This window comes from Triticum aestivum, chromosome 1D, assembly GCF_018294505.1.
Source record: "Triticum aestivum cultivar Chinese Spring chromosome 1D, IWGSC CS RefSeq v2.1, whole genome shotgun sequence".
In the NCBI taxonomy this organism is placed as follows: domain Eukaryota; kingdom Viridiplantae; phylum Streptophyta; class Magnoliopsida; order Poales; family Poaceae; genus Triticum; species Triticum aestivum.
Genome location: NC_057796.1, coordinates 51,152,617 through 51,176,258, shown reverse-complemented (window position 1 = coordinate 51,176,258; position 23,642 = coordinate 51,152,617). Strand labels below are relative to the sequence as shown.

General features: G+C 47.2%; 1 protein-coding gene and 1 pseudogene across 1 annotated transcript; one reads left to right on the top strand and one right to left on the bottom strand.

Annotated features, from left to right (window-relative positions):
- The first annotated feature begins 230 nt into the window (after positions 1-230).
- Positions 231-15,061, top strand: LOC123164975 (polygalacturonase-2). The gene is made up of 2 exons (XM_044582604.1): positions 231-331; positions 13,966-15,061. The coding sequence occupies exons 1-2, from the start codon at positions 231-233 to the stop codon at positions 15,059-15,061; spliced, it is 1,197 nt and encodes a 398-aa protein (XP_044438539.1).
- LOC123164986 (subtilisin-chymotrypsin inhibitor CI-1C-like) lies at positions 3,483-4,539 on the bottom strand (annotated as a pseudogene).
- Positions 15,062-23,642: the final 8,581 nt, after the last annotated feature.

The window sequence follows — 23,642 nt, the reverse complement described above, 5'->3', positions numbered from 1 at the left end:
AGGGTCCCGCTATAGCTGATTTGGAGGCCCGACGCTATTTTCCATAGCCTGCTATTTAAAACATTGATTCAGAGAGGAGCGCGGGCGTGGTGTCGATTGGGTGCGGTGTGGTGCGGTGCGAGCTCGGGGAGAAGGGAATGGGCACCACTTGTGCACGTGGAGATGGACGGGAAGTGCGCGCGGATGGCGGGCCGCTTCAGAGGAAGAGTAACTCGGCGGCGGCGGCGGCCATGCCGGAGGCGGGGAAGAAGCGGACGATTCCTGTGGTGGGCGAGCGTGTCGGTCGTAGACGAGAAAGAGACGAAGCTACCAGACAGCAAAAGCAAGGTTGGTTGGAGTCTCGGGGACGGCGTGCCCCTCTGTGTTGGATTCGGATTCAGACGCTGCCGGACTGAGTGCCCGAGTCGGCTAGTTATCCCGACCTATGGCTCAGACGGGGAATTTTTTAGGCTTACTCTGGCATATTACAGGGTATAAAAGGTCCAAAAGCTCAGCTGATGGTACCTTATGTAACCCTGTAATTATGAAATAAACCCCCTTTCATCCAAAAAACAGGCTCTAGAAATCACCAAACACCGACTAGCATATAATCTATTTTGAAAATGAGGTTCCTGGGAAAAATAAACCACTAAAATAGTTTGTAGAATCACCAGGTTACACTTGACGTCTCCATTCTAGAGATCCCTAACGGAGTGTTTGAGGTCGGTGTTTGTAGCTTGCCTGTTACTGTAGGTTGTTATATCGTGCTTCATTCGCATTGCTGATATGTTGATTATGCCCTTGTTAGGTCAAAGCAACAAACAATGATACTTTCCTGGGTGGAGAAGACTTTGACAATAGTATGTTGGAGTTCTTAGTGAGCGAGTTCGGTATTGATCTGCCAAAGGATAGATTGGCCATGGGTGGTGCTATTCAGGTCGGCATTCTCTGTGGAGATGTCAAGGAGCTTTCTTCTCCTTGATCACTTGGTATTGAGACTCCTGAGAGGACTCCTACTCCTGGAGAATACTGTTGTCCAAGAGGTATGCACGGAGACGAATTTTGCTTCCTGTTATTGATATTGTTTCTGTAGGTTGTCTGTTCTGTATCATAGCATGAATTTCTTGTACTTGGCTTTGCTTTGCTCAAACTCGTAGCATTTGGAGCTGCTTATTATTAATGGACTCTGTATTTTTAATTCTCCAGTGGTGTCATGTTAGATTAATTCACTACGTACTCCCTCCGTAAAGAAATATAAGAGTGTTTAGATCACTACTTTAGTGATCTAAACGCTCTTATATTTTTTACAGAGAAAGTACATTGTTACTCTTGGTTCACTGGAGCACTTTTCCTGCCATCACTGGTTTTAGTAATACTATTTCTGGCTGCCTTTCCTTGTTTTACATTGGAGATTAGTCTACTGGAAAGGATGGGATACAAAGAATGGAGAGTAGATGTGGTGTGTAGCAATGAGATAACATGATACGTAACGTGGTCGTGTACTGTGGTCCAAGCGATATGCCCAAAGATGACTTTTGTTTACCGCACTTGCATGTGAAGTAGACGCTTTTCATCCTGTTGGTGGTATCCTTTGAATCATCTGATCAAGCAATAGATGTGATGTCATTCTCGCAGTACTGCTCTGTATATTGGCCTATTGTGGTTCTGCAATATGGATACCTATGTTGATAAAGAAAAGTTAAAAATTCTTAGTTGCCTATTCACTCCCCCCGCCCCCTCTAGTCAACTTTATCGATCCTTTCAGCAGGCTGCCAGGTGCCAGCTATCTGATGTTTCTATGACACAACACTCTCCGTGGATTCTAAACTAAACATTGATTGTTAGAAAAATAAATATTCCAGAAAGTTGCAGTTTGCTCAGGAAACATACACTTCCATTTGTAAGTAATAGTACTACTGTAACAAGTTTTTCATATTTTTTAAATTATATGCCTTTGTATTGTTCACAACCTGGCCGAGTAGTCGAGCTTTGTGACATTAGATTATTAGCCTGTTATATGCTCACTTCTCAAAATATATATTTAATTGTTAATGTAATAGAGTTGTCACTGAAGTGCTTATGAATTGTACATTGCATGACCATTTTTTTTTTAAATCCTCATTTTTTTGTTAAAACGTCATGTAACGTGATATCTAGAACAATTGCCTGTTTTGGCTATTTCTTTGCAGGGTTTTGTGATTATGTATTTGACACACTAATGAGAGCTGACGCCGTCCATTATGCATTAACATTTCTATGGTGGTACATTTTTAAAAAATGTGGTTGTTAAGTGATGTAGCGAATAATTTTGTAAAGAACTTAATAATCTAAGTAGTTGCCTCTTTCAGTTGCTTCCATTAAAATATGACAAAGTTCAAGTTGTAGTACAATAACATTTGTGCATCTGTAAAGTCCATTTGCCACGGATGAATGGAAGAATTCCGATATATATGTAGTGTCAGTAGTAGGGGATCCTTCAGTGATGTGTTCGACTTGAACTGCTAAATTTACTAATGTGTTTGACTTGTTGCTTATCCATGCTATGCTGTCTATGTTACTAGTCTTCTTTTGTCATATGCTTTCATGCTGCCTGATTGATCCTTCTTGTTGGTATATGTTCTATTGCAGTGCAGTGTTCTTGTTGATATGGTTTCATGCTACCTGATTGATCCTTGTTGTTGCTATATATGACTTGTCACACCATTGGCATGAATTATGGCCATGTCATTATGTCGGAATTCTTTCAGTGGAGTTTATTTTGAACATATGGTGTTGTAACATTGTGCTGGAGAAACATCTTTGCAGAGGGCTTTTCTCAGGTGACTTGTTATATGAGTACTAATGTTGTGCACGGACAGAAGCGGCGCAGGCACCATTGCATTGTGGGTCCACATCACTGGTCTGCACCTTCTCCACGCCACCGCCATGACTCAACCCAGTTTACCTGATCTGACCAATCTTTTCTCAGGTTTTTCATTCTCGCATTTATTTATTTGTTTGTTTTTGTAACGCTGACTACCTGAAGTAGTAACCAATCTGACCAATCTTCAGACTCGAACTATTTTTGTGTGTGCATGTGCTGGAATCTGAATCATGAATGCATGACTGGTTCTCAAAAAGGAATACATGACTGCTTTTTCTGTTTGATTAGATTGAGTTATCCTTCAAATATGCATGTACTGCCTGCTCTGTTTCTATCTACAGGGCAATATGCTGGCAGAACCATGAAACACTCCTGTTGTTTTTAATAACAGAAGAGTGACACCAATCTGCTAGTGATATGGTCGTAATCTACATTTGCACGAAATTTTCTTGCATGTATCGGTATTTCATTACTTTATTTACTATTCTCCAACCTGATCTCCTTCTGTATCTTCTCTACATTAGATCTAGGCGCACTGGAGCATCTTCCTAATACATCAGTACACACGCTTACAGGGTACAGCTAGACAGAATTACGTCCTGATTTATCCTTACAAACGTAAGCATGAGAGCGCAGCTAGCTAGCCAATCCTGGGAGCTTTCGTGATCTTGTTGTTGGAGTCGACGAACACCTGACTCGGCCGGTGTTGTAATCCATGGTGACGAAGGCGTCGGACGGAACGACGTGGACGCTGGGGTCGGGCTTGTGCTCTGTGATCTTCTTCTTGGCCTCCTCCTCCGACAGGCCGACCACCTCCTGACCTCCGGCCATGAATTCTTCTCTGGCGCCGACGCTGGCGGTCGCTCCCCTCCGCTTCCATTGCCTACTTGCTATACAAGATAACTGGTCAAGAGTTACGAACGCTTAGAGTGACATAGAACGACCGGAGTAGTACGAGAGGAAGTGTCAAGTGAGATTGCTCTTGACTAGTGAGTGTAGTGGGTAGATTGGTGGATGCCGATGGTATGTGTGGTTGTGCCTATGGTGTTAGTATGGTTGGGTCGCATCAAAAAGCTGGCTTGTACGAATCCTAAAGCACTTCTGGGCCTGGCTCCGAGAGAACAACGTTTTTTCCACAGCCAGGCCTGAGTGATGCAACTCATGGCATGTGGGTGGCGGAGGCTGCACACGAGGAGGCGGTCTCGAGAAGTCGGGTTGTTTTCAGAAGCGGCGACATAATTGCCCTCACCTTCCCTCACCGCTCTCTCTCCCCTCTCCTCACTCTCACAGCGGCAGCGGCGAGCTGCAGAGTGACGAACTACAAGATGAGCACCGGAGTCGATCACTGGTTTCATCAGCGCACCAACAAGAAATCGGCAATGGCGGGAAGCCCTTGCACTCTCTTTTGATTTACTGCATTCGATTCATGCTTTAGATTGGATTTTTGGACTCGATTTGAGCGTTAGGGAGAGGATTGAATACAAGGGGTTGGGGGATTGGATTTGCGCACTTGATTTGACACAGTACCGATGGATTCTAGAGTTCATATAGTGATTTTTTAGTACAAGGGGGTGGAGAATGGGGGTAAATCTACCTTGGAAGCACCTAAACATCCTAGACGCAACGACCTTGGAGGCGCTTCGAGCGGCGGGGGCCCGTAGCCTTCTTATTGTCGTCCACCACCGCTTCCACCGCATCGTCCGCAATCTCCTCCTCATCTTCTTCGTCTAGAACGATGGGCCTTGCACGTAGTGGCGGAGCTTGATGAAGATTGTTGAGGGGGCTAATCAGAGTTGAGGGGACGGAGAAGATAAGGCACACGATGACTCATTTTTACAATGTTGCAAAGTGGTGGGCCCAGAAGACTATAGCACAGGGTGCGGCTCATGGCACACCAACAAGAATTTATGAGTGCGAACCAACCTGTGGTTGGATGGTTAGAGGGACTGTGGTATCCCCAGCCCACCAGGGTTTAAGTTCTGGTGCTCGCATTTATTCCTGAATTTATTTCAGGATTTCCGGCGATGCGCATTCAGTGGAAGGAGACTTTCCTGTCGACGACGAGGTGCCTACGGTGACTTCATAAATTTCAAGATGATATGTCAGCTTAGTCTCTCGAAGGTGCTCATAGGGGTAGGGTGTGCGTGTGTGCATTCATAGGGGTGAGTGCATGCACGTGTATGTGAGCGCTTGCGTCTGTACTGTGTTAAAAAAAACAAAAATTTATGAGCATGTTTTTGCGAGGCACACCACAAGAATTTATGAGCATGTTTTTGCGATATATTAGTCACAACAGTGTGCGATATTCATGTGGCCTATACGAATACATCTAGTTCTGTAATGTCAACCCTTGTCACTCTCACCCCCCCCCCCCCCCCCCTCTCTCGCTCTCTCTCTAAGACACACTCTCTCTCATACCACTACCCTCCAGCTAGGCTCGATCCCCACAACCCTCTGTGCTCGCCCCCCTTACTCCTCTATGGCGCGTTTGCATATCCCACCGATATGGTGAAAAAACTGAAGGCATGCAAAATGTCACCAAGACAGGCTAAATCATACTCTTTCTCCTGGTATCGTTCACCATATGCGTGTGGTTGATCTATCTGAAGGTAGGTTTGGTATCGGTATCGATGGAGTTCCTCATTGAATTGAAGTGGTAGAGTGGTATGTGTGGTCAGAGGAAGCCCAAAGGGGACTACGGGTGCGATTTTCAGCAAGATTTCGTTGTCCTTGGTTTTCTATTTTCGAGACATAACAAAACACGTGGTCAACATGCTCTATAAATCAGACCACTGCGGTGTGGCTAGGTCACATACCTTCATGTATTGAGAAATTATTGCCTCTTGATTGTAACCCTGTAATTATGAAATAAACCCCCTTTCATCCAAAAAAACAGGCTCTAGAAATCACCAAACACCGACTAGCATATAATCTATTTTGAAAATGAGGTTCCTAGGAAAAATAAGCCACTAAAATAGTTTGTAGAATCACCATGTTTCTCGAGTGTAGAGGTGTAGTCTTGGGCATGGTAGGAGAGTGCAGAGGTATTGCGAGGTGGCTATTGGGTTGGTTGCGTCATCAACGAGGGAGGTGAAGCTTGGTGCTTTGTCTATGCTGCAGTGATGTCCCGCATTCCTTTTTGATCTGTTCATAGCCCGATCTATGTGTGCTTGCTTGCCGATTGTGGCACCATAGTTCTTAGGCAAGGAGGGGATAGGGTTCCTTTCTTTTGCTAGCAGCAGCTCGATGCGGTGGCTTGGGCACGGACTCAATTCATGCGGGCTTAATATGCTTCTAGTAATGTTGCTCCATCTCTTTCGTTGTTCGTTTGTTCAGTGTCAGCGCCCTTGTGCAACTTTTCCTCTTCGTGTTCATATCAGTGAGCCGCAGTGTGGCAATTCGTTTGGTTATCCTCGTGCAGCAGCGTATAATGTTGAGAATTTCCCATGGTGCCCAGAATCGTGTCCAATTCATACTCTATGGTGAGCCTTTCCATCTTTCAACGATTCGGCGCCTTTCGAGTCAAGGCGAGGGGCTGGGGTCTCCCCTCTGTATTTGGAGAGGAGCGGCTTGACCAAGTTGTCCGCCTTTCGGTGTAGATGAGGCGTATCATCATCGTTGGGCTTTGTCTCCATTCGAAGAACCTCTTCGTTTGCTTTACTTGGTCTATTTCACTTGGAGGACTCCATCGACTACTAGCTAGGCTTAGTTTCTTATCTTTATAGGGCTCGTAGCCTTTTGTGCTTGTAAGCTGCTTCGGCAATACTATGTATCTGTTGTTTTCTTTTGCTGTTAATATTAGCTGTTGTTCGCAGTTGTTCAGTGGTTGTAACGGTGGTGACGTGTAATCCCTGACTGGTTGATGGCTTTGTTAATTCAAAGCCGGGATCTCCTTGAGCTTGCGTTCTAAAAAAAGTTTCTGGGGTACTTTTTTTTTTACAGAACTTCTCCTCCGTTATTCAGCTAGTGGCATCGTTTACAAGTAATGGGAGCACCTCAAGTGGTGCAGAATCCATACAGAGATTGGGAGGAGAAAACTTAACTAGCCTGGTAAGCATCAAATGGACCATCAGTGTGGTCGATTCTAGGAGGCAGCGGCGGTGGGGGAGAGAGGGCTTCTCTGCTCCGGTGAAATTGGAGCGTGGGAAGGGTGGGCGAGGTCTACCGTCTACAGGAGGGTATTGGTGTGAGGAATCGGAGAAAAGGCCGTCTCTTTGCTCGGGACGGTGGCGGCGGCCATGTTCGTCGGAGATGAGGAATTCAGAGAGGAACGCGGGCGTGGTGTCGATTGGGTGCGGTGCGAGCTCCGGGAGAAGGGAATGGGCACCACTTGTGCACGTGGAGATGGAGGGGAGTGCGCGCGGATGGCGGGCCGCTTCAGAGGAAGAGTAACTCGGCGGCGGCGGCGGCCATGCCGGAGGCAGGGAAGAAGCGGACGATTCCTAAGGTGGGCGAGCGTGTCGTTCGTAGACGAGAAAGAGACGAAGCTACGAGACAGCAAAAGCAAGGTTGGTTGGAGTCTCGGGGACGGCGTGCTTCTCTTGTTGGATTCGGATTCAGACACCTTATTGATAGAACCACAGGATCGTGTAGGCTAGGATTCCGGCAACAGTGGTGGTAGGCATTACCTTCTCCTTGTTGCTCGAGGAGCCACCGGTGCCGGCCATGGTGACGGTGGCAGGTGATGGCAGAGAGTAGTGGGCGAAGTGGTGGTGGCGCTCTTTGCCCCGTGTGGGTTGGTTCTTCGTCCCCGCACCTCGGCTTGCCGATGCGTGTGGGGATCGAGAGGAACAGGCGCGGCCGAGTGGCGGCGCACTTTGCCGGCCGCCCAAGGCCTTCTCCGGTGTACTTTTGTGTTATTTTGTTTGCTTTTCTCTGCCTTTTTAGGGTTCTTTGGGGAGGAGGGGATTTCCTTTTCTTTTCTGTGCCAAAAATCCTAAACCAATCTCTGGCTGATACCATTGTTGTATTCTCTGATTGGTTAGGGTTAAAGATTCACGGTAGTCTTTACCTTTTCCTTGGATTGATGAGCCCGATGGGTGGCCATGGTGGATGGCGGCGGTAGTGATGTGTGGGCAGTGGCAGCGGTGGAGCTTCCCGTCGCTTCAGTGCCTCCCTCTGGATCGGATAGGGTTAGGAGTGGGGAACAGTGGCGGTGACGAACCTCGTACCTCGTGCCCCTGGTTCCCACCTCCTCTTTATAGCACTGCGCAACAGGGGCCCACCAACCTTGCTTGGGCTGGACGCCCCCGATCAGGGCGTGGGTCAAGGGCCCAATGAGCCGTTGGGCCCATTGGTGGAGAGATCAATCTAACATTCTCCCCCTTGATCTCATCATATACTTTTAACTTTTATACTTTGAAATAACTCTTTTCAAAGTACTCGTTCCATCACAGATTTGCATGTAGAGCATGTCTCATCATCACGGTTCATTCCCGATAGAATCAACACCTACAACACACTCCTCTGTTTTGAAACAGATTCTTTAACCTTGGGCCCTTTTATTGTCCGGAAATCTTAGACTATACCATAAAACCCATGTCGACTGTGTGTTCTCCGAACACACTGGGCGGTAAGCCTTTAATAAGCAGATCTGCAAACACTTGTCTGTTGCTTTTATGCTTCAAGCATTTCTACATAATTCCGGACTTTCTCCTTTACAACGCATAACTCTGTGTCAGTGTGTTTGGCATCAACACTTGACTCGTTGTCATAGGAGCGAAAAACTTAAAATGGTTATCGCTGTTGTCAACCATTATCAATTCCGGGTACAGGTTTCCATAACGATTTTGCCTGTCCCTCAGCCTCATATCATGCTATACTTTATATTTCCATCACATTGATGATAAATGATTCATTCTATAGAGTTCTTCCACCCAAAAACTCCTAATGTGAAGGTCAATGACAATTGTGGATTTCGCTGTACATTTCACAAGTTTTTATCTCTGTACTCACAACCTTTTGAGAGCACTTGTTTCTTTCAGCATGAGGCCGATATCTTTGACTCCATTCCATCAATTTAAATATGTACTGGACATTGCCAAAACAACCCGGATATGTGAACTATGTCATGGTAATGTTACACTTTTGCATTCATAAAGCTTCCAACAGCTGAAGCATATGGTACCATATTCATTTGGTCTATTTCACATTGACTCTTGGAACACTAAAGTTCCTAAAATCATTACCCTTTACTATAAGAACAGGCGTAGGTTTTTTCGCATGCATACTTTAGAAACTTTCCTTAGCATGCCCATGCGACACTCCTAATACCCCTTTTATTCTTTTCTCGGTGAATCTCGATCCTTATAACGAGAGACATTCTTTTGAACTTTGAGGACAAGAACTTCTTTTCCTCCTGCAGTCGAATTAACATCACTACTAACAAGCAGAATGTTATCCGCATGTACAAGATATAGGAAATGAAATTCCCATTCTATAACTTTATACAAACACAATTGTCCTCTCATTTTCTTTAACCCAAAACAACATTTGATTTCTTTAGTCCATAAAAGACTTCTTCAGGCAGTATCCCCTGTGTTCTTTACTTTCATCTGATGTAACTCAGATCATAATATCTTTCATCTGATGTAACTCAGATCATGATGTGCTACCAACACTCATTGTAATCTATTCAGTGTAAAATGCGCAAAAAACCTTTCGATTTTAGTCGTGTTTTACACCTTTACATATTTCCTTTGGAGTCACATTGACCTTGTAGACTTTTTACAGCCTACTGTTTTGGCTCCATTGGAAATTACTCATGAGTCCCGAACATCGTCAGAATTCACCAATTTCATTTCATCTCACATAGTCTCTTATCATTTAGATAAGCAGACACTTCTCAAAACTCGATTGAGCGCTTTAAATGAGGTGGGATCAACCTCCATTTGAATTTCACTACCATAGACTTTATAGTAATCAGAAGTATCTGATTTTCTCATTCCTTGAGACCATCTGTGTCTCAGGTACTGGCACTTCTTTCATATGGGGCTGTTGTTGCTCTGTCATTGCCAAGAGGCAAATTAATTGTAGTCTTTCACTTCCAAGAGGCAATAGGTTTTACAGGACCTGTATCACAAGATCCATGTTTACTCATTCCTCCTTTATGGAGCTAACAACAGGTGTTGTATAAGTCATACAACATGCACCCCAGATACAATCTATTCGAGTCTTAGGTATTTTCATACCATGCTCCCCCAGATTACTCCATCTTTACTAAAAATGGCGTATCTTTAAACTTTATTATTTGGGTTTATTCTGTTAAAACTTTCTTCTTTATGGCACTTTAAGCACCGTCTTAGTATTCCTTAGTCTGCTTTCGGAACTGTAAAAGATCCAGGAATACATCTATTTCTTTTCTTTAGGGGTATTATTATGATCGTCGTACTCCCCCAGATGATCACATTCTTCATTAATGGATATCTCATATTTCTTTCTCCCCCTCGAAATGTGGCAAGAACTTTTCTGCCACAATTTCGAAAAACCATTCACAACTCTTGTGAATTGAGGAAACTTTGAGTATCTACTGCATTTATCTGATTACTTCATATATAATGAAGTTATTTGTTAACTGGTATGGGAGTACTTTTTCCTTATTCCATTTCAGAAACTCAACAAAGTTCTTTCTCATTAGTACTTTTGCAAGTCACACTTGCATATCATTCTTATCTTTAGGTTCGTCTGTAACTTTTGTTCTCTTCGGATTTATTGAGTGCTTAATGACCGTTACACATAAGATGTACGGTCGATACTAGGAAGGCATAATAGCTACTCCATACTTTTCTCCTAGAGTGGGACACATTAAAAGCACATGAGTCACCATGTCTTTCTCCTGTCATACAAGATAAGTCTGAGAAAATTTCTGCCGCCATACGGGTTACGCAGGGATTTTCCCAGACTTTTCCTGCCATGTGGGTTTTATCATAAACATCTTTTCCCGCCATGCGGGTAATTCCCTGTACGGGACATAAATGCCAGAATTAGCTCTTTTGACTGCATATTCAATCATCAAATTTAGGAATAAATCCGAATGCTCTTCGACACACATGCTTGATCCGACGTTGGTCAAATTAAACACGCATGTTGCTTGTTTCAACTCAAATCATGTTGACTGAATAATCTTCTTCATAGAGAGTACATGAAAGACATTCGTCAACCAAGACTCTCAATGATCTATCTCTTTTCTTTTCTTGGATATTAATATCCAAGAATTATTTTCTTTTGAAGCCATTCTTTAGAGAGAACATACTCCCTCACATTGTGACCTTTCTTGGTCATCTTTCGGGTCACAAGTACCCAGGCATTTGCTTTCACGAATGAAGGCATGGAAAACTTTTAGTCTGAGAAAAATTTAGCCAATAATCAACAATACTGAGAATAAAAATAACCCATGTTGATCTGGCTAAAAAATATGCACATTAAACTTTTAAAACTTTCTTTTATATTCTAAATCACCGTTGGGCAGAATTAGAACAAAACATCATCCTTCTACATTAATTCCATATCACCGTTGGCAGAAAAGGAAATAACGCATATAACCCGTAAATAACGTGATGATAAAATTTCTATTAAGCAACTTTGCTAAGAAAATAATCATCATTATCAACTTTATTGCAGCGGAAAACTAACAATATACATTTCTCACTCTTTATCAAATGCTTTTGAAAATTTGTCACTTTGATACAAAACTTATCAGAGATTTGAACTTTTAACTATAAGACTCATTGAATTATAATATTGTCATCATCAACGTTGGTCAGAAAATAACAGTACCATAATTAAACTTTAATCAAATATCTTTCTACTGTCATAGCAGAAGCTATCTGAATCTGATTTCACCCACAAGTGAAAAAACTTCTCTCAAAAACTGTTCTTCCAATTAAATTTTCCCGTTGGTTCCAATTTAATTGAAGGATAAAACTTTTACTTTGCAGCGAAACTTTACAATATTCTATTCATAAGAATTTTATTTTTCTTTTAAAAGAGCACTTTTCTTTATTTTGCAGCGGAAAACATGAATAAAAAATTCATGGACTTTATATTCTTTATAGAAACTTTTATTCGACCGAATAAACAAAATCATGAACTTTTTAATTTTCTTTATAAAATTCATGAACTTTTCTTTTTCTGAAAATTTTCTATTTTCATTTCAGAAACTTTTCCTGTTTACTTTTTTATTTCTAAACAAACTTTCTTTGGATTTTATTTGAATAGAAAATACTATGTGAAATCTGCCCAAAAAAGTGGACAAAAAACAAAAAAAGAAAACTACAGCGCAGCTACAGCCTCGGCCTGACGCGCGAGGCAAAAACCGGCCCACGACCTGTGAGGCGCGCGCTACTGCCAGCCTCGCCACTTTCAGCCCGATGGCCCAGGCAAGCGCAGCCTAGCTGCCGCCTCTGTAACGGCCCATAAGGCCCGTAGGGCAGCCATCAAGTGCTCCTGGCTGTCGGATTCCATCCGACGGAACAACGGACGACTCGGGCGATCAAAACGCCTCTCAGCCGTCGGGGGGAAAACCCTAGCTCATTCCCCCCCGCACGCGCCGCTCACTCCCTCTCGCTGTTCGTCTCCACAGCGGCGGTTCTGCCGGCCGGTCCGGTCGCGCCAGTCGCCGGCAACGGCGTCCACCACCGCGTGAGCCTGGCTGCTTCTCTTTCCTCCTGTTCCCCTTCTCTTTCCTGTTGCAGAGAGGGCTGGGCCGTCCTCCGGTCTGTCTCCGCGGCCGGGGCCCGAGGCCACCGGCGAGCTAAGTCTGGCCGCCGGCGACGGCGACCTGAAGCCACCGCGCTGCGCGCGCCACCCTCTCCTCCCCCTTTTCCTCCTGTCCTCTCCTCTGTGTCTCCACCACCACCGCCTCCTCTTTTTCGATCTGGACGACGACTGCGGCGGAGGTTCCGACGGCGGCGCCGTGGCCATCCCCCTCACCGGCTGCGCGTCCACCTCGCGGTGAGCGCGCCGCCGTCGAGCGGTTTGGCTGCGGTGCCCCCCCCCCCTTCTCCTTTTCCGGCGAGCCCTTGGGCTAACTCCGGTGGTTCTTCTTCCGGACGGCTTGGCGTGCCGATGCCCGTCAGGATCGAGAGGAACGGCGCGGCCATAACAGCGGCGCTACTTTCTCCGGAGAGGAATTTTTCTTTGCCCTGTTCTAGAGTTCTTTGGGGAGGGGAAAGTTCTTTGATTTGCACCGAAATCCTCAACCGAAACATGGCTGATACCATTGTTGTATTCTCTGATCGGTTAGGGTTAAAGATTCACGGTAGTCTTTACCTTTTCCTTGGATTGATGAGCCCGATGGGTGGCCATGGTGGACGGCGGCGGTAGTGATGTGTGGGCAGTGGCAGCGGTGGAGCTTCCCATCGCTTCAGTGCCTCCCTCTGGATCGGATAGGGTTAGGAGTGGGGAACAGTGGCGGTGACGAACCTCGTACCCCGTGCCCCTGGTTCCCACCTCCTCTTTATAGCACTGCGCGACAGGGGCCCACCAGCCTTGCTTGGGCTGGACGCCCCCGATCAGGGCGTGGGTCAAGGGCCCAATGAGCCGTTGGGCCCATTGGTGGAGAGATCAATCTAACACTTATACTGCTGCCGGACTGAGCCCGAGTCGGCTAGTTATCCCGACTTGAACAACCTGCAAAAGCTTTGTACGCCATAAAAGCACGACCAACGCCTACTTTTTCCATCAATCAACACCGCAACGCAACGCAACGCAAGAGAGAACAAGCTCGCAACGCACGAGAAGATGGCTAGCTAGCTACCTTCCGTGTACCAAAGGAGCTCGTAGATCAGCCAGGACATGTCGTCGTCCTTCCGCCGCCGTGCGTTGGTAGTGCTGGCGGCAGTTCTGATCCTCGGGCTGCTATTGCTCCTCCTGGTGCCGGCCATTGCTCACGCAGACAGCATCGCCGCCGCTAGACGTACCACCAGCAACAACGACGTCCGCCCCAACCTAAGGCGGAAGAAGCTCATGCCTGATCAGAGCATCAAGCTCGACCTACGCAGCTACCACAGAGCACCTGCTGCCGGGCGTCACCGCAAGCTACTCGAGCCTTCTCCGGGGCCTTCTCCCGCGCCTTCTCCCGAGCCTTCTCAGAGCGAAAACGACGTCGAGGTCGACGTGGCGAGCTACGGAGCCGTCGGCGACGGCCAACAGGACGACACGCCGGCGTTCCGGGAAGCATGGGCCGCCGCTTGCGCCTCGCCTCAGCCGGCCACCCTCGTGGTCCCCAGGGAGAAGACGTACCTCGTGAAGCAGACCACCTTCTCGGGCAAGTGCAGGTCCCCCGTCACCTTCAGGCTGGACGGCACGCTGGTGGCGCCCGCCAGCCGGTCGGCATGGCCCGAGGAGAACATGAGGTGGTGGATCATGTTCCGCAACGTCGATGGGCTCACCGTGACCGGCGACGGGACCATCGACGGCAACGGCGAGACGTGGTGGAAGAGCTCGTGCCGTGTGGACAAGAAGCTCAAGTGCGGCAACGCCCCCATGGCGCTGCTGCTCAGCAGGTGCAACAACCTCACGGTGGAGAACATCCAGCTCCTCAACAGCCAGCAGATCCACATGTCGGTCGAGGACTGCCGGGACGTGCTCCTCAAGGGCATCACCATCACCGCCCCCGGCGACAGCCCCATGAACGACGGGATCCACATTGCTCGCACCAAGGACATCCAGGTCCTGGATTGCGACATTAAAACAGGGGACGACTGCATGTCCATCGAGACCGGAACCGAAAACCTCTACGCTTCGAGAATAACCTGTGGCCCGGGACACGGGATCAGCATCGGGAGCTTAGGCGACGACAACTCCGAGGCCCGAGTCTCCAACGTAACAGTCTACAAGGCGCACCTCTCCGGCACGACCAACGGCGTGCGCATGAAGTCATGGCAGGGAGGAAAAGGGTACGCCACGGACGTCACGTTCGAGGACATAACCATGGAGGATGTCCATAACCCCATAATCATCGACCAGAACTACTGCACATCGGTCGATCCCGCCAACCCTAAGTCGTGCAAGAAACAAACTTCGGCAGTGGAGTTCAGCAACATTCGGTTCAAGGACATAAGGGGCACGAGCGCGACGAAAGAGGCTATCAAGCTGGACTGCAGCGACACCGTCCCGTGCCGCGATATATTGTTGCAAGATGTGAAGCTTACTTTTCATGACCGTGGGCACAAGCACAAGCACGCTTCCGCAACAAGTGTATGCAACAACCCAAGCTAACCGAATCTGGCATCAATGTAGATCCCAAGACCTGTTGATAAAACAACAACAACAACAACAACAACAACAACACATACATGGTTGTTGTATGTACAACCCATAATTTTTTGTACGTGCAAAGTAAATAGTATAATCTTGTGGATATGGATTTGACATTTATATACTGCAAATATTAGTATCTGTACAAATCATACACCTTGTGTCCAGTGGCGGAGCTTCATGGGGGCCAACCTGGCCATGGCCCCCCAAGCTCACAAGAAAACATGTATATACTCCTTTGTATTAAGCCTATTTTTCATTAAAACTCAGCTAAAATAGTTATGCTTGCCCCCCCCCCCCCCCCCCCTCTAGCCCATGCCCCCCCTCATAATTTCGGCTCAAGCTCCGCCACTGCTTGTGTCGTTTATATGATTACCTTCTGAGAACTCAGTTTGTAAGGCGTACAATTAATTTTCTGGGTAAACAAGATACCGAGTTGATCAAAGATTTTATGCGTGAGTGGTGTGAATTTTTTCGGAGGTCATGATCCCTATGTTCATGAGGTCATTGCCCGGTGACTCGGTTCTGAGCACTCTTGATCTTTGTTGTGGTTGCTAGTGACAACTTTTGGTACGGTGATTCAGTCCATCAAGCTTATCTCCACACGTGTGGTGCTAGGTCTAGGTTAGCTAGGCATCTTTTGTTGGTCGGTTGTTTACTCGAGGAGATTGAAGCAAGACATGGCTCTAGATGTTGTTACACCAAACTAATATGCTCATAATTTCACAATTAACCTAAGAAAGGTTGATTGAGTTACTAGAGTATTTTCATGTTCATTTGACAAGTTTGAATATTTTAGTAATATTTGGTTAAAATGTACTGCTAGTAATCTTTTCAGAGCTCAGCGAGCCGTCTAGGCTTGAGCCGAGCTTGCCTACCGGGCAAAGCTAAAATTGAGTGTGTGTTTTTTTTTCGGGTGAAGCTAAAATTGAGTTAAGCGTTCGGTTATAAACAGTAAATAATTACAAAGGAAATGTTGATGCGCCACAACACTAATATGTGCTTTATGATTTGCTATTTATATGTTTCGCTCAGAGAAGCTCGAGCCAAGGCCTACAATGGTCAACACGGCGACTCCATAGGCATTGTTATGTGCCTTGTCCGTCAACTTTCTCTTTGGTGTGATTTGCAAATACGCAAATTAACTTTCAGAATTTTAAAATCAAATATCTATAAAGTTTCAAGATCAAATACGCTTTGGTGTGACCCGTATAAAAAGCAAAATCATAGACTTTTATAGTGAACAAATAGTACATGTGTTAGAGTGACATTTTTTTTTGTGTGTGTACCTTGAACCAAAACATATTTCATAATGAAAATTTACGGAGATGTATACATCCCTAGGCTCATTTGTATTTTCTTTCAGGAAATTTGGAACTTCCAAATCTTTTTTTTTTTGCCTTTTTCAAAAATAGAGGCTCTGATCTAATAAAAAAATCGCCCACCGTGGGGCTCGAACCCACGACCACAAGGTTAAGAGCAACTCTAGCAGACCCCGCATCCCGCCCCGGCCCGCAAAATAACCGCCAAAGTGCGGATCGGGGCGGGAAAACCTGCCCGATCAGACCCCGCATCCCGCCCTGGCCCGCAAATATTTTTGCGGGATGCGGCAAAACTTCTCCCCCAACCTCTAGTTTCACAGGCTGGGAGGCCGACTCGAGCTCAACCCCTATCCGCAGCGAGATTTGGCGGGAGGGACATTTCCGCGCGCCCTTTCCCGCTCCCCCCACCCTCCGCCACCATTGCCCCGCCTCCGCACGCTCCGGTGCTTCCTCCCCGGCCGTCCCTCGCCGCCATGGACGACTCCCTGCTGTCCCCCATCACCGTCGAGGTCGCGCACGCTCCTTCCCCTCGGGCGGATCTCGTCGCCGGTCATGTTGGCCCCGCCGCCGCCGCCCAAGCTAATGTCGCGCTTGCCCGCAAGCGGCAGGGCAACGTGGTCGTGCAGGGCGGGAATCCGGCTGCCCCTGCTGCGAAGGCCCGCGCTCCGGGCGCCAACGTCGCAGCGCGATCCCGGCCGGCGGCGGAGAAGGTCGGCAAGGACGCTGGCGTAAAGCGGAGGAAGATTTCGGCTACAAAGAAGCCGCCTTCTTCATCCTCTCACTCCATCCCAGAAAGAGGTGCCCCGGCGATGCCGTTCAACGGTGCTCCTCCCCCGCAAGCAAGGTGCTCGACGAAATGGCCGGAAGGTATGTGTCTTCGGTCATGGCGAATTCCTTCCATTTTTCGCCATTTTTTGCGATAGCTCGTGACTTTATCGTTTACTATAGCGGTGGTTCGAACAATGCAACCACCCAATTCGTGAACTTGTTGGACACCAACGCCGTTGACATTGATCAAGCCCCGTTCACCGCATTCGACTACAATGAAACGGAGGGCGGCGTGGATGATCATGGTTGTGAGGACGAATTGGAGGAGATCGAAGCGGAAGCGTATGAGCAATCGCAAACAAGAACTGGGAAAAGCCAAAGATCGAAGAACTACACGATCTTGGAAGATCAAGCTTTGATCAAAGCATGGAGTGCGGTGTCTCTTGATGCATGCACGGGTACTTCTCAAAACCGCCAAGAGATATTGGCAAAGGATCGAAGATCAATACTTCCGCATTATGGCAAATCATCCCAATAGGACTCCACGCACATTTGGGTCGCTTCAAGGCCGTTGGGAGAATATCAAGCCTATGTGCTGCTTGCTTGGAGCAAGTACGCAATGCACCTCCAAGTGGAACCGTGGAATCCGACTATGTGTGTTTGTTTTGCCTTTGTTCAAGTTGTGTAATTTGCATCATGGGAAATGATTGCATCACTTTGTTCACATTGTGTAGGACAAGATTGCTCAACATAGATACAAAGACATGGAAGCTTCGGAAGGCAAATTCTTCAAACTAGAGCATTGTTGGGAGTTGCTCCAAAAGTGCGAGAAGTGGGCGTTGATCGACAAAGAATCCCCACCAAAGAGAGGCTCACTTACAAACATGGATGAAGATGAGGATGATGATGGCCCAAGAAATTTGCACAAGCCCGATGGCGACAAGAAGACTAAGGAGAAGATGAAGAGAGAGTAAGAAGCATCGAGCTTGAGGGAGAAGATTGATGCCATGGTGCAATCAAACGAGTTGATGTTGTTGAAGTCGTTGGAGATCAATAAAGAGTTGGCCAAGAAGAAGGCAAAGGAGAAGCAAGAAAAGTGGCAATTGCTCAAGGAAGAGGGGCTGCGCAAAGCTGCCACTGAGGAGAGAAGAGCACGCACTGCAGAAAACAAAGCCATGTCCAAGCTGCTCGCCGAAGAGAACAAGATCATGTCAATGAACCGCAATGACATGGACGATCTCACCAAAACATGGCATGATATGGCAAGGAGAGAAATCTTGAAGAGGAGAATGGTTGCGTCGGCCGGTGCGTGCTACAGTTCGGGAGATGTTTTATCTGCTCCATATAATGGCAATGTCGATGATTTCGGTGCGGGAGTTGGAACAAGCGCCGGAGGTGGAGTCGGTGGTGGCGATGAACTTAAAGACGGACTCGATGGCGCGGAGTGAAGATCAACCGAGACGGTGCCGGACATGGGTGCAATCTTTTGCAGGGCCCTCTTTTGTGTTTGTCGTACTGAACTTGGCTTTTATTTGCGCGTAAAACTATGTTATGTCGTCTGAATTTGAAATTATTTGTGGAAATCTATATGTGTCAAATGCGAGAATTGCCGTTTTCTGTCTGCGGGTCGTCGCGGCGGTGTCCGAGCAGAACCCGCAAAAGCCGACCCATAAAAAAGTATATTCCGCAAATATTTTTTTACGGGTCCGTTTGGGGGGTCTGCATCTGTGGCCGTCCCCGCAAAAGAGGTTTTCCACGGCCTGCAAACGCGTTGGCTTTGCGGGGTCTGCTCGGGCGCTGCCTCCGCCGGCCCGCAAAACAATGTTAATATAATTATTCAGAATTTCTATAAGAAAAAATGTCAATATAACGATACAACAATCATCCAAATTACAATAATTATTTAAATCATCGAAGCAAACTAAATAATTCAATACAAAACTTGTCTCGAATACAAATCACACATGAATTAAATGAAAATGAATGAAAAAACGGAATGTGTTACTGCCCAACCTTTTGCCAATGATGCTCAATGAGATCCTCCTGAAGCTGACAGTGGGTGTTTGCATTCTCAATCTCCTTGTAGGTCTGAAGAAAAACTCTAATCCGGTTATGGTCTCTAGCTGGTTTGACACGGCTACCCACATTGTCGTAGAAGAACTCCAAATTCATGCCTCTCTCATCTTCGAGAATCATATTGTGAAGAATAACACAGCATGTCATGATGTTTTTCAAGGAGCGCTTGTCCCAAAAACGAGCAGGACTATGAACAATGGCAAACCTAGATTGCAAAACCCCGAATGCTCTTTCAATGTCTTTTCGGGCTGCCTCTTGTGCCCTTGCGAATTCACATTGTTTCTTAGTTTTGGGTTCTTTAATGTTCTTGACAAATGTGCACCAAGAAGGGTATATACCATCTACAAGATAGTACCCCTTTGTGTATTCATGTCCATTGATAGTGTAGTTTTTAGCAGGAGCATCACCACTAGCAAGCCTAGCAAACAAATGAGACCGCTGCAACACATTGATATCATTGAGAGTAACAGGCATACAAAAAAGCAATGTCAAAACCATAAACCCTCTGATGCTACGGCCTCTAGCACAATTGTTGCATCACAAGACTTGCCACAATACATCCTCTGCCATGTCTTCGGGTAATTTTTCCAAGTACAATGCATACAATCTATGCTACCTAGCATGCCAGGCCAACCTCTTCTCTCATTAGATGCCATCAATTTTTTCGTGTCTTCCTCTTTGGGTGCCCGAAGATATTCAGGACCAAAGACACGGATGATCACTTTGGCAAACCTATGCAATGACTCAATTGTAGTATCTTCACCAATGCGAAGGTACTCATTGGCATAGTTAGCCGGAATGTCGTATGCAATTACCCGCATAGCTGGCGAGATTTTTTGATATGCACTAAATCCCTTCAAGCCCGCGACATTTCTTCTTTGAGTAAAATACCGACAATTGGTCTCGCAAGCTTGCACAATTTTCACCAAGAGGGATCGGCGCATTCGGTACCTTCTCCGGAAGAGGTGCAATGGATATGTTGGATTCTCCGTGAAGTAGTCTTGCATCAACATCTAGTTTCTGAGATGGGGATTTCGAGGAATGCAAAGATGACCGACGGTCGATCCCCGCCGCCTCTTTCAGTTCTCATCTTTGTGCTCCTTGACGGCAAGGGCCATCACCAACATCTGCTGGCGGTAGTTGACAAGCAGCATCTCAACATCCGAGTCGTCCGAATCGGACGAATCGTCTAGCAAAAACTTCTCGCACGGGCTCAATTCCATCTAAATTCATAAACAAGTGCGCCGTGTTAACTAACTATGCATATTGATCGGAACAAGCACAAGTACACATACTCACCGGCTGCTCGGGGGCGGTGGCTCTCTGGCAGGGGATGTCGAGGAGGCGACGGCGACTAGGGGCTGCTCGGGAGCGGTGGATCCCGGGCGGCGACGGCGACTAGGGGCGGCTCGGGGGCGGCGGATCCCGTGCGGCGACGGCGGTTAGCGGTGGCTCGGGTCAGCGGATCCGGGGAGCCCGGGCAGCGGCTCGGTGGAAGAGGGTAGGGGCGCCCCCGCGGCGTGATTCCGCCTGCAGATTTGGCCGGAATCACTGGCGGCGGACGGGCGGAACCAATGGCGAGCGGCTGCGGAAGGGGGTGGTGAAAGAGTGCGGGCTGAAATGTCCATCCCGCCAACCGCTTTCTTGGGATACGGGGCACCATAGGGGTGGGGCGAAAACCTGCGTTTTCGTGGGTTGAGGATGGGATTTTGCCGCGCCCCTAAAAAAAATTTACGGGTCGGACGCGTTTGCGGGGTCTGGTCGGACAGGATTTTCCGCGCCGATTCGTATTTTGACGGTTATTTTGCGGGTCGCAGCTTTATACAGGGTCTGCTAAAGATGCTCTATATGCTATACAAGATAACTGGTCAAGAGTTACGAACGTAGTAGTACGAGAGGAAGCTGAGATTGCTAACCTATTATGCTTTAACGCTTTGGTGGATGCCGATGGTATGTGTGGTTGCGCCTGTGGTGTTAGTATTTGTATATACCTGTGGCTGCTTCGTGGGAGAAAACTCTCAGACGAGGATGAGGACACAGGTTTTGTTTTCTTAAATTTTGGATAGGTCCGATGGCGCGTTGGAGGCAACGGTTTCGACAGTAACCGATGGCAGCTCGATGCAGTTTTTCTTGAAAGTTCAGTGTAACACCACGGACTTGTTTGGTTGCCCGCATCCACCCCAATCAGGTCCGTGCGAAAAGAATTTGACCTGTTTGGTTGGTTGGGTCGCATCAAAAAGCTAGCCCGCACGAATCTTAAAGCATTTGTGGGCCTGACTCCGGAGGAACAATGTTTTTCCACAGCCAGGCCTAAACGATGCAACTCGTGACATGTGGGCGGCGGAGGCGACATGCGAGGAGGCGGTCTCGAGAAGTCACATTGTTTCTAGAAGTGGGGACATAATTACCCTCACCTTCCCTCACCGCTTTCTCTCCCCACTCTCGTGAAGGAAATATGCCCTAGAGGCAATAATAAAGTATTATTTATTTCCTTGTATCATGATAAATGTTTATTATTCATGCTAGAATTGTATTAACCGGAAACATAATACATGTGTGAATATATAGACAAACAGAGTGTCACTAGTATGCCTCTACTTGACTAGCTCATTAATCAAAGATGATTATGTTTCCTAGCCATAGACATAAGTTGTCATTTGATTAACGAGATCACCTCATTAGGAGAATGACGTGATTGACTTGACCCATTCAGTTAGCTTAGCACCCGATCGTTTAGTATGTTGCTATTGCTTTCTTCGTGACTTATACATGTTCCTCTGACTATGAGATTATGCAACTCCCGTTTACCGGAGGAACACTTTGTGTGCTACCAAACGTCACAACGTAAATGGGTGATTATAAAGGTGCTCTACAGGTGTCTCCAAAGGTACTTGTTGGGTTGGCGTATTTCGAGATTAGGATTTGTCACTCCAATTGTCGGAGAGGTATCTTTGGGCCCACTCGGTAATGCACATCACTATAAGCCTTGCAAGCATTGTGACTAATGAGTTAGTTGCGGGATGATGTGTTACGGAACGAGTAAAGAGACTTGCCGGTAACGAGATTGAACTAGGTATCGAGATACCGACGATCAAATCTCGGGCAAGTAACATACCGGTGACAAAGGGAACAACGTATGTTGTTATGCGGTCTGACCGATAAAGATCTTCGTAGAATATGTGGGAGCCAATATGGGCATCCAGGTCCCGCTATTGGTTATTGACCGGAGACGTGTCTCGGTCATGTCTACATAGTTCTCGAACCCGTAGGGTCCGTACGCTTAACGTTACGATGACATTTTTATTGAGTTTTGATGTACCGAAGGAGTTCGGAGTCCCGGATGAGATCGGGAACATGACGAGGAGTCTCAAAATGGCCGAGACGTAAAGATCAATATATTGGACGACTATATTCGGACTTCGAAAAGGTTCCGAGTGATTCGGGTATTTTTCGGAGTACCGGAGAGTTACGGGAATACGTATTGGGCCTTATTGGGCCATACGGGAAAGAAGGAAAAGGGCCTCAAGGGTGGCCGCACCCCTCCCCTTGGTCTGGTCCGAATTGGACTAGGGAAGGGGGGCGCCCCCTTCCTTCCTTCTCTTTTTCCCTTCCTCTTTTCCTATTCCATATGGGAGGTGGAATCCTACTAGGACTAGGGAGTCCTAGTAGGACTCCACACTTGGTGCGCCCCCTCCTAGGGCCGGCCTCCTCCTCCCTTGCTCCTTTATATACGGGGGCAGGGGGCACCCCATAGACACAACAATTGATCCTTGAGATCTCTTAGCCGTGTGCGGTGCCCCCCTCCACCATATTACACCTCGATAATACCGTTGCGGAGCTTAGGCGAAGCCCTGCGTCGGTGGAACATCATCATCGTCACCACGCCGTCGTGCTGACGAAACTCTCCCTCGACACTCAGCTGGATCGGAGTTCGAGGGACGTCATCGAGCTGAACGTGTGTAGAACTCGGAGGTGCCGTGCGTTCGGTACTTGATCGGTCGGATCGTGAAGACGTACGACTACATCAACCGCGTTGTGATAACGCTTCCGCTTTCGGTCTACAAGGGTACGTGGACAACACTCTCCCCTCTCGTTGCTATGCATCACCATGATCTTGCGTGTGCGTAGGAATTTTTTTGAAATTACTACGTTCCCCAACAGTGGCATCCAAGCCTGGTTTTATGCGTTGATGCTATGCACGAGTAGAACACAAGTGAGTTGTGGGCGATATAAGTCATACTGCTTACCAGCATGTCATACTTTGGTTCAGCGGTATTGTGAGATGAAGCGGCCCGGACCGACATTACGCGTACGCTTACGCGAGACTGGTTTCACCGTTCGGAGCACTCGTTGCTTAAAGGTGACTGGCGGGTGTC